Raw genomic sequence first — 13908 nt, forward strand, 5'->3', positions numbered from 1 at the left:
CAACCAGGCACGTGTGTACAGCTAAATCAAAGATAGCTCTTCTGATGCCAAGGTGCAAAACAACAGTACATATAGTCAGACACAGCACATATACAAGTAAACTCTTCTCAGGCTTCCAATCGGGTAGAGGAATGGATTTTACTCAACGTTTCGATGACAAACTCTACCACTTTCATCAGGGATGATGGCAGAGTTTGTCACTGAAACATCGGTAAAAACCAATACCCGTACCTGGCTGGAAGCCCGAGAAGAGTTTATTTGTCATATATGCTGGGAAAGCACTAAGATCTTTTTCACAGCACATACAGTTACAATCCAGCACAAAATAATACTGTATTAGTATAAGTCCCTGAGTGACAAGGCCTGAAGATTGACAGGTTGACATGAAGTGTGGGGTGCATCTTTCTGTAAGACAGTATAATGTTACTGGCACCATTATAATACAATAAGCGGTTGTACAAATATGGGAAACCTTAAAGCCTATCAGATATGTAGGCTTTAGCCTCAAATATGTGAAGTATTAAAGCCTCCTTAATTTTTTTATTCTCCTTTTTTTTACACCTCAGTTAAATCTCCCTTCAGCCTCCTTTGTTGCAAAGAAGAGCCCTAGCCCGACAGCCGCTCTTCATAATGGGTCTCCAATCCTGGCAGCATTCACAGAAACACCCTTGCCATCCTCTCCAGTGCATCTCTTCTGAAATGAGCAGAACTGCACTCACTACTTCAGCTGTGGCGTTGTGCAGCGTCCTAGCATAACCTCCCAGGTCTAACTTTCCATGTCTTTGTCAATAATATCCCACGTGGTTCCTAAATCAACTTATCTGTCTGTCTTGTTACTCTCAGGGATTTGTGAACTTCATTCTAAGTTCGCTCCCTTCATTCTGGATGAATGATTTTTATTGAACTTTAGTCGTCAGGTCTTGGCAGATTGGGTATCACACAACTTACAACACAGCAACATGCCATTCATTGTGCCAACCTACTTAACTTAGTAACCAAGTGTGCAACTGAAGTAAAGATGTAAAGATCTAAAGATTAGCTTTATTTGTCACATGTACATTGAAACATACAGTGAAATGCATCGTTTGCATTAAATCAAATCAGCGAAGATTATGCTGGAGGAGCCTGCAAGGGCCATCGTGCTTCGGGAACCAACATAGCTTGCCCAGAACTTATTAATCCTCACTCTAGCCCTAACCGTATATCTTTGGGATATAGGAGGAAACCAGAGCATTCAGAGGAAACCCACGCAGTTTTGCAGAGAATGTACAAACTCGTTACAGGTAGTGGTGGGAATCGAACCCTGATCAGTGATTGTTACACTACTGTGTCACTCTCTTCCAATCCATCCCGCCAGATAATGTCCATAACTTTCTATTTCCTGCACTTCTATGTGCCTGTACGAGTCTCTTGAACACCCCTGTCATATCTAGCTCCACCACCACCGTAGACTGTGCATTCCAGGCATCCACCACTCTGTGTGTAAAGAACTTGTCCTGCACATCTCCCCTGAATTTACCCACCCCCACCTTAAATGCATGCCCTCGGGTATTAGGCCTTTCACCCTGAGGAAAATATAATGTCTGTCTACACTCTCTATACCTCTCTATACTTCTTTCAGATCTCCCCTCAACTTCCACTGCTCTCAGGTTTCTTAAATGTCCCTAAGGTACCTGCATCCACCACCACCCCGGCAGTGCGTTCCACTCACCCACTACACTCTGTGTAAGAGTACTTCCTCTGACATCCCCCTATACTTTCCTCCCAACACCTGAAATTTATGACCCCTTGTATAGCCATTTACATCCTGGGAAAAATCTCTGCTGTCCATTTGATCTGTGCCTCTTATCATCTTGTACACCTCTATCAAGTCTCCTCTCATCGTCCTTCGCTCCAAAGAGAAAAGCCATTGCTTGCTCAACCTGTCCTCATAAGACATGCTCTCGGATCCAGGGAGCATCCTAGTAAAACTCCTCTGCACCATCTCTAAAACTTCCACATCCTTTTTACAATGAGGAGGCCAGAACTGAACACAATAATGGATATAAAATCAGAAAATTCATCAATCTGAAAGAGTTGCTCCAGTTCCAGCCTAACCAGCTGAGTATTTCAAGCACTCATACTTTAACACATTTGTCTATAATAGCAGAGACACAAGTGTGTTAAAGTGTGAAACCTTCCCAATAACTGAGAATGTGTACTTTTGCAATCACTGTCTTGCCTTTGGTCATACCAAGGCTCATTAAGAACATGTTCTTTTGCCCTCTGCTCTTTATAAGAAATAACGACAGTTAATCAGGAAGGTCTCACTGACCACAATGAAATAATTAAGTCAGCAGTGTTGATGGAAAGTCATTGGGAATTCTATTTTTGTTTTCATGTGGATCTGCCTGAGAGGTCCTGGGATTAACTCATCTGAGCAGTGTAGGCCTCCCTCAGGATGGCGTGAATTCTCATCTGACCTACCAGGAGGCTATTTAACCCATTGTGTTCATGCCAACCAATTCAAGAAATTATAGAACGTCCCTGGAGATATTGAAGGCTTTTATTCCGATATCTGCTGGCAAAGTTTTTCTTCCCACCACTGTGAAAGTGAATCATCGTGGTTAATATGAAATGTTATTTTGTTTCTGAATTCTGTAATCTATTTATCTATCTATCTACCTACTTACTTATTTATTTATTTATTTATTTATTTACTTACTTACTTATTGAGATACGTCATCCATTAGGCCCTTCTGGCCCTTTGAGGCACAGCAAATCACCAATTTAATCCTTGCCTAATCAAGGGACAATTTACAGTGACCAATTAACCTCCAACCGGTATGTCTCTGGACTGTCGCAGGTCATGGGGAGAACATACAAACTCCTTACAGACAGTGACGGGAATTGAACCCAGGTCGCTGGTACTGTAAAGCACTGTGCTAACCGCTATGCAACCGTATAATAAATTATTAGTCTATGTGATGGGTTAAAATTTCAATTCAATTACTTGAACCAAGGTTGCATTCCCAATGCTGTTCCGATCATGTTGTGGAGAAGCTCAGGGTGACTCTCTGTGCACTTGTTCTAGTCATTGGAGTGGGTCTTGAACCCATAACCGTCCGACTCAGACTAGTAACCACTGGATAATGCCAGTACCTCTGGAAGAGTTCCTCTGCACCTCAGCCAAAAGGGTAAAAATTCTCATCCCAAAATGCTGGTGGAACACAGCAGGCCAGGCAGCATCTATAGGAAGAGGTACAGTCGACGTTTCAGGCCGAGACCCATCGTCAGGTCTGGGCCCAAAATGTCACCTGTACCTCTTCCTATAGATGCTGCCTGGCCTGCTGTGTTCCACCAGCATTTTGTGTGTGTTGCTTGAATTTCTAGCATCTGCAGATTTCCTCGTGTTTGCGTTTTTAAACTCTCATCCCATTCATTCAATGCCAAGCCAACTGAGGTCATACTCAAACCCTTCAGTGGTTTCGAACCTATGACCTGCTACTTCAGAGATCAAAGTACACCCACTGAGCCACTGGGCCAGGTTGTGAACCACCACCTAGAAATAACGATAAAGATTGGTTTTATTTGTCACGTGTGTATCAAAACATGCAGTGAAATTCAAAGTCTTGCATCAAATCAAATCAGCAAGGATTATGCAAATGTCGCCACGTTTCTGGTGCCAACATAGCATGCCCACAACTCACTACCCTAACACATGTCTCTGAGATGTGGGACCAAATCTGGAGGAAACCCACGTGGTCACAGAAATTCCTTACAGACAGGGGCAGGGATCGAACCCCAATCAGTGATCATTGGTGCTGTAAAACGATTGCACTAAGCAATGTGTCACTCTATTCTGATTCCTCTGCCTACGCAATGTCCACTTCCTTCTATTCGTGTCCCTGTCCAAGAGACCCCGGAATGCCCGCCATCACATTTGCCTCTGCCACCACTCCAGATAGCACATTCCAGGCACCCACAACTCTCTGCATAAAGTACGTGCCCTGCACACTTCTCTGACCTTACCCACTCTCACCTTCATAAACTGAAGTAAATGAGTGGAGTTATTGATTCAGAGAGCGGTACCTTACAGAAACAAGTTCTGCACCATCATTTACACCAGTGCTACCAAGACCCATTTTATTCTCCCACCATTCTCAGAACACCTAACCCCCATCCCCAGATTCTATCCAATTTACAGTGGCCAATTAACCCGGCAACCTACAAGTCCTTGGGATGTGGGAAGAAGTCAATGCACCTGAAAGGAAACCTATAGGCCATGGGAAAATGTGCAAACTCCACCCTAGGTCAGATTCGAACCTGGAACTAGAATATAAAAGCAAGGATGTAACGTTGAGACTTTATAAAGCACTGGTGAGGCCTCACGTGGAGTATTGTGAGCAGTTTTGGGACCTTTATCTTAGAAAGGATATGCTGAAACTGGAGAGGGTTCAAAGAAGTTCATGAAAGTGGTTCCAGCATTGAACAGATTGTCATTTGAAGAACATTTGATGGCTCTGAGCCTGTATTCACTAAAATTCAGAAGAATGAGGGGTGACCTAATTGAAACCTATCAAATGTTGAAAGACCTTAAAAGGATGGATGTAAAGAGTATGCTTCCTGTGGTGGGAAGGTCTGAGACCAGAGGACACAGCCCCAGAATAGAGGGGTGTCCTTTTAGAATGGAGATGAGGTGGAATTTCTTTATCCAGAGGGTGGTGAATCTGTGGAATTCTTTGCCACAGGCAGCTGTGGAGGCCAAGTCTTCATGTATATTTAAGGCAGAGGTTGATAGATTCTTGATTAGTCAGGGCTTGAAGGGATACAGGGAGAAGGCGGGAGATTGGGGCTGAGAGGAAAATTGGATCAGCCATGAAGAAATGGCGGAGCAGACTTGACAGGCCAAGGCCTAATTTTGCTCCTATATCTTATGGTTGTGTGGTCTATGGATCTCTGGACTTAAGGCACCAGCTCTACCAGCTGCACCATGGGTTCTTCCTTCAGAGCCATCATTTGGCTTGGAGTACACAAAAAAAACAAATGCTTAGTGCAGAAACAATTAAAACCATAAGACCATAAGGATAGGAGCAGAATTAAGCCTCTTGTCCCATCGAGTGTTCTTCACCATTCGATCATATCTGATTTATCCCTCTCAACACTACTTTGCCTTCTGTCTGTAATGTTTGACTCCCTCACTGATCGAGAACCTATCAACCTCCACTTTAAATCTGCCCAATGTCTTGGCTTTCACAGCCATCTGTGGCAATGAATTCCACAGATTGCCATACTCTGGCTAATGAAATTCCTCCTCTTCTCTGTTCTAAAGGGAGGTCCTTCTGTTCTAAGGCTGTGTCCTCTGATCCCAGACTCCCACTATAGGAAACATCCTCTCCATGTCCACTCTATCTAAGCCTCTCAATATTCAATAGTTTACAATCCATTGTTTTCAATTCATTTTTCTAAATTCCAGCGAGTACAGGCCTAGAGTCATCAAACGCTCCTTAGCAGTTAATCCTTTCATTCCCAGAATCATTTTCATAATCCCCCTCTGGTCCCCTCCGATGCTACCAGTCCTTTCTTAGATATGAGCCTCGTAATTGCTCCAATACCTTATTAAGCCTCAGCATCACATTCTAGTTCTCTTGAAATGAATGCTAACATTGCATTTACCTTCCTCACTACTGACTCAACCTGCAAGTTAACCTTTGGGGAATCCTGCACAAAGACTCCCAAGACCTCTTTTGCACTTCTGAAGTAAAAGTGAACTGTTTGCTAAGTGTTACTCACCTTCTTGTACACCTATTAATCCTCGAGCCCAGAATCAGAAATCCTGTACCAGATCAGGCCTGGTGTAGGAACTGGGCAGTGTTTCCCCAGTTCAATCCCAGCAGGACTGGAATCCACTGCCGGTTTTCACGTGGAGTCCAATGAACAAACCAACTGAAAAAGTTTAGCTGCCAGTGATTGCCAACTTCAGTTCAAGGTCAGGCATCAGAGGGGCACAGCATGTAATGCTGCTGCCTCTTAGCTCCAGGAACCCGGGTTCGATTCTGACCTTGGGTGATGTCTCTGTGGAGTTTGCACATGCTTCCTAGGGTTCCCTGGGAGCTCCCACATCCCAAACACATGTGGGTTAGTGGTTAAATGGCTACTCTACTTTATCCTTAGTGCAGATACGTGGTGGAAGAATCAGAGGCGAGATTATGAGATAGAATAATTAAAGGGAGATACATTTCGAAAGCCTAGAGGCAATGTCAGAGGTGAGTTTTCTACACAGAGTGTGGTGGGTATGTGGGACGTGCTGTCAGTGTTAGTGGTAGAGACTGATACATTAGGGACATTTTGAGACTCCTGGATGAAAGAAAAATGGAAGGCAATGTGGAAGGGAAGTGTGAGATTGATCTTAGGGTAGGTTAAAAGGTTGGCACAATATCGTGGGCTGAAGGTTCTGCACTGTTTAATGTTCTATGCCCATAAATGGGGGAATGAGGTTGATGTGATTGCCCTGAAGGCTGTCATAGATTCAGCGGGCTGAAGGACCTCCTTCTCTCTCTGAAGGAAGGATGAGGAGTGAAAGAACAAAAAACAGGGAGGAATTAAATATAGTAAAGGTAGTGCCGTGCTGGGAAGATTTGGCAGTGTGTACATTCCAGTGTCTCACCCATATCACTGATTACCTCCCAATATCCAGCCACAGTCACAGCAGGTAAAGTTTCCAAACCCCAGAACTGCCGAGGGAGGTCGATGATTGGAACTGAGAGTTAATATATTGAAACCCTTCCCCAGCACACTCAGCAAGCACCATGTGTCAGATGCCACCCTCAAGCCAGCTCAGGGCATTACATTGGGAGAGACATAGGGTACAGCAAGACTATGTTGTCTTTCTTAAAGGGCAAGACCAGCAGGAGGAGCAACCTTTGCCAGGGTACAGCACCCCTCCCTCCTTCCCTTTTCAAACCACTTCTATTGATTTAAGTCCAAAGCAAACTTGCTGCAAGATTTTTTTCTGACATCAGTTAAAAATATTGATAATAATTTTGATATAAGACAGAGAGATTTTCTATTCTTTATTCCATTCCCAACACATTAAAAATATCACTCTCCTTCCAATTTATCACCACACTTTTGATTTTGAGCTATTTTTGTTTCTTTCACGTGTATAAAGAGAACCACACCAGCACTTTCAACTCCCTAACACAATCCAGCTCGCAGTACACCCTACTAACATGCAAGGAAATAAATTGGAGTGACCACTTGCATAAATTATAATTTGGTTTTATTGCAAGATGTTTGATTAAAAAAAAAAGGTTTCAATAATTTTGCAATGATCAAGGAGCAGACAGACCAATTTTAGATGATTTCAATGTTTCAGTGTTCAAAAGCCCAATTAATTGAGCTGACTTTAAAAAAATGACTTGCTGCCCCAGATTTCATCCAATTCAGAAGGTGGTACAATGTCACACAGTTCCACAAGGCTCCATGCATTAGACGTTAAAGTCACTCCGTTATTTTCCATTGGTGTTGCTAGAGTAATGCTTCTATTCCTTACGGGAGAGGTTTAATAGAATGTCTGCCAGCTGAATGATGGCCTTTAAGGAAGTAACTTAGTAATGATCGCTAGTGCAGTATACAAGTACTTTGTTTTCTTATTTATTTATTGTTACCTTCCTCATCTTCCTTCTTGCCATCATCATGATGATTATCATCGTCATCATCATCGTCACCATTGTCATCATCATGTTTATGCTCCTTATGATGGTGGTCATTATCATCATCATCATCCTTGTCATTGTCATCATCATTGTCATCTTCATCATCATCATCCTTTCTAACTATTTGATCATCATCATTGTCATCATCATCGTCATCATCATCATCATCATCATCGTCATCGTCATCCTTGTCATCTTCGTTGTCATCATCATCATCGTCATCATCCTTGTCCTTGTCGTCGTCATCATCATCATCGTCATCATCATCATCGTCATCATCATCATTGTCATCATCATCGTCATCATCATCGTCATCATCATCGTCGTCATCATTGTCCTTATCATCATCATCGTCCTCATCATCATCCTTATCATCATCCCCATCATTGTCATCATCTTTATCCTCATCATCATCATCATCATCGTCCTTATCATCATCATTGTTGCCTTTATCATCATCATCGCTATCATCATCGTCATCATCCTTCCCTGCTCCTACATCTTTCAAATCTTTGTGACCTCCTTCATTGCTGTCATCATCATCTGCTGCAGCAGCTCCAGTGAAGCCAGTGATGACGTTGACGTGTATGGAACACACAAAAGTTAGCAGCAGGCAGAGAAGCCAAACTCTTTGGGAAGTCATGCTGGCATCAGATTGACTCAATTCAGCAAATAAGTCCACTAGGAACTCCCGTGAGAAAAGTGTGGCGTGCAGAACACGAAGGTAGGTCCAAAACAGCAGAAAGTATTGAGGAACAACGACCTCAGGACTGTAGTCCACAAAATGGTGTGAACGCTTGATTGATAACACCGGGTGGTATGTTGTCTTGCAACACTTCCTCTCCAGTAGCAGAAGCAAATGAATCTCTTGTTGAGTCATGGGGCTTCTAATATAGCAGCTGTGATAAGGCTCTGGCATCACATTGCCATATTTGAGCGTCCACACAAGCCATAGGTCATTCACAGAGGCTCCATCTCCTCGAATGGGAGTTGCGGTGCCTTGTCATTGGCTGATTATTTAAAGATCTTTTTATCTTGCATTTACCGAGCTGGTCTGTGTGTCAATCACTAGAAAACACCTCCTTCACCATCAAACCTCACAGTCAGTTCTAACAATAGCTGGGTTTTTGTGTCAGAGAAAGTAGTTGGCCGTAAATCGCTTCTCAGCTTGGACCTACCACCCATAAATGATTTTAGGTCAGAGCTGAGAGTCAGGAAAGGGATGCATTACAGAACAATGCAAACTAAATCACCTTGTTATCGAAGAATGCTTTTGGTGTGCAACGATCCCTGTTTAATCCTCAACTTTCTGTAAGTTTTTATCGCTGTTGATGCAGACTTATTTGGTTTGTCACCAAGTAACGATTATTATTTAAGAAGTCTGCACAGTAAGAAGTTTGAGTCAGGTGGGTGTTAGAGCTCAATTCAACCTGTTTTCAGCAAAGTTGTCTTTTATTGTCTTTGTCATTCAGTAACGAATTGTGGTAATGTGATGGTTGTCTCTTCTTGCAATTTGATAGCCCTGGAGGGAAGTAATTGTTCAGCTGTTTTGAAAAGTTGAAGAGATATGAGCCAAACATGGCCAAATGGAGCTACCTTTGATGGATACCTGCTGGAATTTAGAAGAATAAGTGGGAGGTCTCATTTAAAACTAACAAATATTGAAAGTCATAGAGTGGATGTTCAGAGGATGTTTCCAATAGTGGAGAAGTCCAGGACCAGAGGGCACAGCGACATTGAAAAACCAGGGCAGATGGGAATAACTCATTCAGCATGGATAAGTTGGCCCAAATGGTTTGTTCCCATGTTGTATGATTCGACGTCCATAGTGTGGGGATCTTCCTCTACTGGACACTGAGGGACACTGTGTGGCGGGAAGCCCCTCGAGCAATGGAGAGGGGTAATACCTCACAGGGGTCCTCTGCAATGTGTAAAAAATGTGTTCTAAAACTACTGAGTATAAGGATCAAACGAGACCAAGAGAGTAAAGAGTTTTGTACTCTTGTATTTACTGTATATTTTTATTATGAATAATGTTTATTTTTGAAAATTTCAGAACTGCTTCCACAGGGAGAAATTTCACACCAAGCCATTAGAACAGAAGGTAAAAGGGGTCACGATAAATTGTGCAAGAAACCAGGACCAAAGGAGCAAGGGGATCTCGGAAGGTAATAATCTTGGACCATAAGAGAGGGGCAAGAATTCGGGGTGCTTGATGAGAAATAGAGGCACTAACTGCCCTCACTGAATCAATGTGCCCAGTGTAGGGAAGAGGACTCTTTATTTGCTCATACAAGAGGGCATTATTTTAGGGTTCCATCCGCAAATGCATTACTTCCTGGTGGCCAAATATTTTAATTCCGATTCCCATTCCCATTCCAACATGGCCTCCTCTTGTGCCGGGGTGGAGGAGCAACACTTGGTATTCCATCTGGGTAGCCTCCAACCTGATGGCATGAATGATGATTTCTCCTTCCGGTAAAAAAAATTCCCTCCCCCTCCCCTCTTCTTCTATTCCCTACTCTTGCCTCTTACCTCTTCTCACCTGCCTATCACCTCTCTCTCCTCTGGGCACTCTCCTCCTTCCCTTTCTTCTGTGGTCCACTCTCCTCTCCTATCAGATTCCTTCTTCCCAACCCACCTGACCACCTTTCACCTTCTAACTATCTTCCTTCCCCTCACCCCATCTCTTTATTCTGTCATCTTCCCCCTTGTTTTTCAGTCCTGACGAAGGGCCTTGGCCTGAAATATCGACTGCTTATTCATCTCCACAGATGCTGCCTGACCTCTTGGGTTTCTCCAGCATTTTGTGAGTGTTGCTTTGGATTTGCAGAATTTCTCATGTTTATCATTTTAAGGAGATCGGAGGAGGGTATAGGGGGATGTCAGAGGTATGTAATTTTTATACTGAGTGGTGAGTGTGTAGAGCGTGCTGCCAGGGTGGTGGTAGACACAGATACATTAGGGACACTTGAGAAACTCTTAGACAGGCACATGAATGATGGAAAAATGGAGCGTTACTGGGAGAAAAGAGTTAGATTCATCTTGTAGAAGGACGGCACAGCATCATGGGCTGTAATGTTCTATGTTCAATGTCCTCACATTGGCTTTCTTGACACATTGTGAAAATAACCACCCATTAATATAATAAATTAGCAACTAATAAATTCTAAACCTCACCCTTGCTGAGTTTTGACTTAAACAATGTGCTGATGCTGTGGTGCGATTTATATTCTTGTGTGTGTATAGATTTCCAAGCCGCCAGCTTCTTGCTGATGAGGAATTGCTGGGACTTAGAAACCTGATCCAGATGGTTCGTGGGCCAGGAAGATTCCAGATTCCAACTGGCTGACGCCAGCCTCCTGTGATTGGACAACATTGCAACTCTGATGACTCTTCATTCCCAGTTATTCCAGAGTGTCATTATCTGTTGAGCTCACAGGTTCTGCTCCTGATATAACATTTAATGGTTTGGGTGCAGATCTTTGCCAATACTGAAGCTCAAAGAAAATCATGGAATCACTGAAGGTAGAAAAGGAAGCCATTCAGCCCATCTTAACCACTCTAACCCTTGACTTCAGGCGCTCTGTATTACAGTTTCTCAAGTGAATACAAGAGTCTGCAGATGCTGGAAAATGGAGGAACACACAGGCTGCTGGAGGAGCTCAGCTGGTTGGGCACCATCTATGAGACTGATACAGGTTCCAGCCCGTAACGTTGACCTGCTCCTTTCCTCCCACAGATGCACTGTAAGGAGTTTGTACGTTCTTCCTGTGACCTGCGTGGGTTTCCTCTGGGTGCTCCGGTCTCCTCCCATGGTCAAAAGGCGTACTGATTGGTAGGTTAATTGGTCATTGTAAATTGTCCTGTGATTAAGCAAGGGTTAAATCGGGGTTGCTGGGCAGTGTGGCTTGAAGGGCCTGAAGGGCCTCTTCCGCGCTGTTTTGTCAATAAAAGCAAGCAAACAAGTAAATAAATAGATGCTGCTTGACGTGCTGAGCTCCTCCAGCAGATTTCTGTTGCATTGAGTTCGAGTGCTGAGTTCCAGACTCTGTATACAACTCATTTTTCTCAACCTTCCTCAAGTCTGCAAGATGAACATTCCACCCACTGCTCTGATCATTTATTACCGCCAACATGGACAGTGTCTACCAACTCTAGTTTGTTGTTACCTGCCGAGGCTGCTCAGAATCCGAAACAGGTTTATTATCACTGATATATGTCATAAAACATGTTGCTTTTGCAGCAGCAATACAGTGACATATTGTATACATTACAGTACATAAAATATGCTCTAAGTTACAATAAGAGGCCTCCGTCGGCTGGGGTCAACCATGGATGCTGCGTCCTAGCTGTCTAGATACGCAAGCCAGGGCTGTATGATATGGAGAGCAAGCTGTTGCCCATGTAGCAAGCTCCCCCTCTCCACACATCTGATGAACCCAAAGGAACGGCAGAGACTGATGCAGTTTGGCACCAGCTATGTCGCAGGAGTTGCCAGTCAGCATTGAACTTAACATAGGACTGCCTTAGGGACCCCAGCTCCGGATTTTTCCCTCGGGGTTTACTCCCGAAGCCTTTCTCATGAGTGGGTATAGTTGCAAGGCAGCAGAGATTTGAGATCAGAGTTTTCCTTCTCCTAGATCATAAAACCCTAAGACATAGGAGCAGAATTAGGCCATTCAGCCCATTGAGTCTGCTCCACCATTCTATCATGGCTGGTCCCAGATCCCACTCAACCCCATACACCTGCCTTCTCACCATATCCTTTGATGCCCTGACCGATCAGGATATAATCAACTTCTGCCTTAAATATACGCACAGACTTGGCCTCCACTGCAGTCTGTGGCAGAGCATCCACAGATTTACTACTCTCTGGTGAAAAAAATTCCTCCTTACCTCTGTTCAAAAGGGTCGCCCCTCAGTTTTGAGGCTGTGCCGTCGAGTTCTGGATACCCCCACCATAGGAAACATCCTCTCCACACCCATCCTATCTAGTCTTTTCAACATTTAGTAGGTTTCAGTGAGTTCCCCTCACTGCCAAATGCAGCTGGTGAGTCCCGTCTACCCAAAGCGACTGGATTTACAGTGCCAGTAATCCGCCTTTACCCCTTCTCCTGTCACTAGAAATGGATCTGCTGGGCTCAGAGATGTGAAGGCCAGTAGTCAGGCTCAGTTGTCAGAGGCTATTTGACGCGCATGCCATTGGGAGCATTTAAAAGGTAGTGGGAACTTGTCCCCATTACCACCCCCGGCTATAAAAATTTTAAGGAACCAAATTACAATAAGAAATACCTAATAAAAATAAATAAGTGCAAAACGAGACTAAGAAGTGTTTGTGGGTTCATCGTCCGTTCTGAAATCTAGTGATGGAGGTGAAGAAGCCGTAACTAGAACGTTGAGTGTGCTTCTTCAGGCTCCCGTACCTCCTCTCTGACAGTGAGACGAGAGCATGTTCCAGGTGGTGGGTGTTCTCGAGGGTGGGGAAGCTTGAGGCAATGATGGAACTTGCTGAATTTACAACCCTCTTCAGCTTTTTCTGATCCCATGCATTGGCCCCTTTTTACTACCAATTTTTACTATTTATTCTCATTTAGAGATTACAGCATGGTGACAGGGCCTTCCAGCCCTCAAACTCCTAATGAAATATAGCCGCGGTCATGCCTTCTTTGTAATTACGTCAGTATGTTGGGCCCAGGATAGATCTTCAGAGATGTTGACATGCAGGAATTTGAAGCTGCAGACCTTTGAGGAAAACAGGTGCATGTTGTCCAAACTTCACCATCCTAAAGCCCACAATCTTACTGAGTGCAAGGTTCAAGTTCAAATTTAATTGTCATTCAGCCACACATGAAAACCCATGAATACAGCCAAATAAAACAGCACATATAAGATATCAGTAAACTACAGTCATACGAAACAATATATGGTCCAAGAATACTGCAGCAATCTGCAGTCGAATGTAATACAGCTTGTCTTCTGCCAAGTGAACACTGGGGGGCAGCACCATCTGCAGCTTGGGCGCTGCGCCACACCACCTCTGGCGGAGCACACCGACGCCAACACCTCTCTCCTGGGCAGCTATAAACGGGTGGCACCACGGCTTGAGGGCAGGTCCTCACAACGACTGAGGCCACATGACACCCCTGCTGTCTGCCAATAAATCAGTGAATCAGAGTTGCAGCATTCCACATTCGTAATGTCCAAAAGG

The 13908-nt window shown here is 43.9% G+C and overlaps 1 protein-coding gene and 1 long non-coding RNA gene across 3 annotated transcripts in view; one reads left to right on the forward strand and one right to left on the reverse strand.

Moving 5' to 3' along the window:
- LOC140205472 (uncharacterized) overlaps positions 1-8542 on the reverse strand; it is a 28745-nt gene extending 20203 nt beyond the window's left edge. For both annotated transcript variants that reach the window (XM_072273081.1, XM_072273080.1), the window contains exon 1: positions 7650-8542. In XM_072273081.1, coding sequence (XP_072129182.1) covers positions 7650-8340 — 691 coding nt within the window. In that variant the 5' untranslated portion in view covers positions 8341-8542. The remainder of the gene's footprint in view (positions 1-7649) is intronic.
- Positions 8543-8831: 289 nt separating this feature from the next.
- On the forward strand, positions 8832-13007 carry LOC140205473 (uncharacterized). Its single transcript, XR_011887853.1, has 4 exons — positions 8832-9008; positions 9754-9865; positions 10420-10506; positions 10947-13007. It is a non-coding gene; the product is annotated as an uncharacterized lncRNA (long non-coding RNA).
- The last annotated feature ends 901 nt before the right edge of the window (positions 13008-13908 follow it).

This window comes from Mobula birostris, chromosome 11 (genome assembly GCF_030028105.1).
Source record: "Mobula birostris isolate sMobBir1 chromosome 11, sMobBir1.hap1, whole genome shotgun sequence".
Taxonomy (NCBI): Eukaryota; Metazoa; Chordata; class Chondrichthyes; order Myliobatiformes; family Myliobatidae; genus Mobula; species Mobula birostris.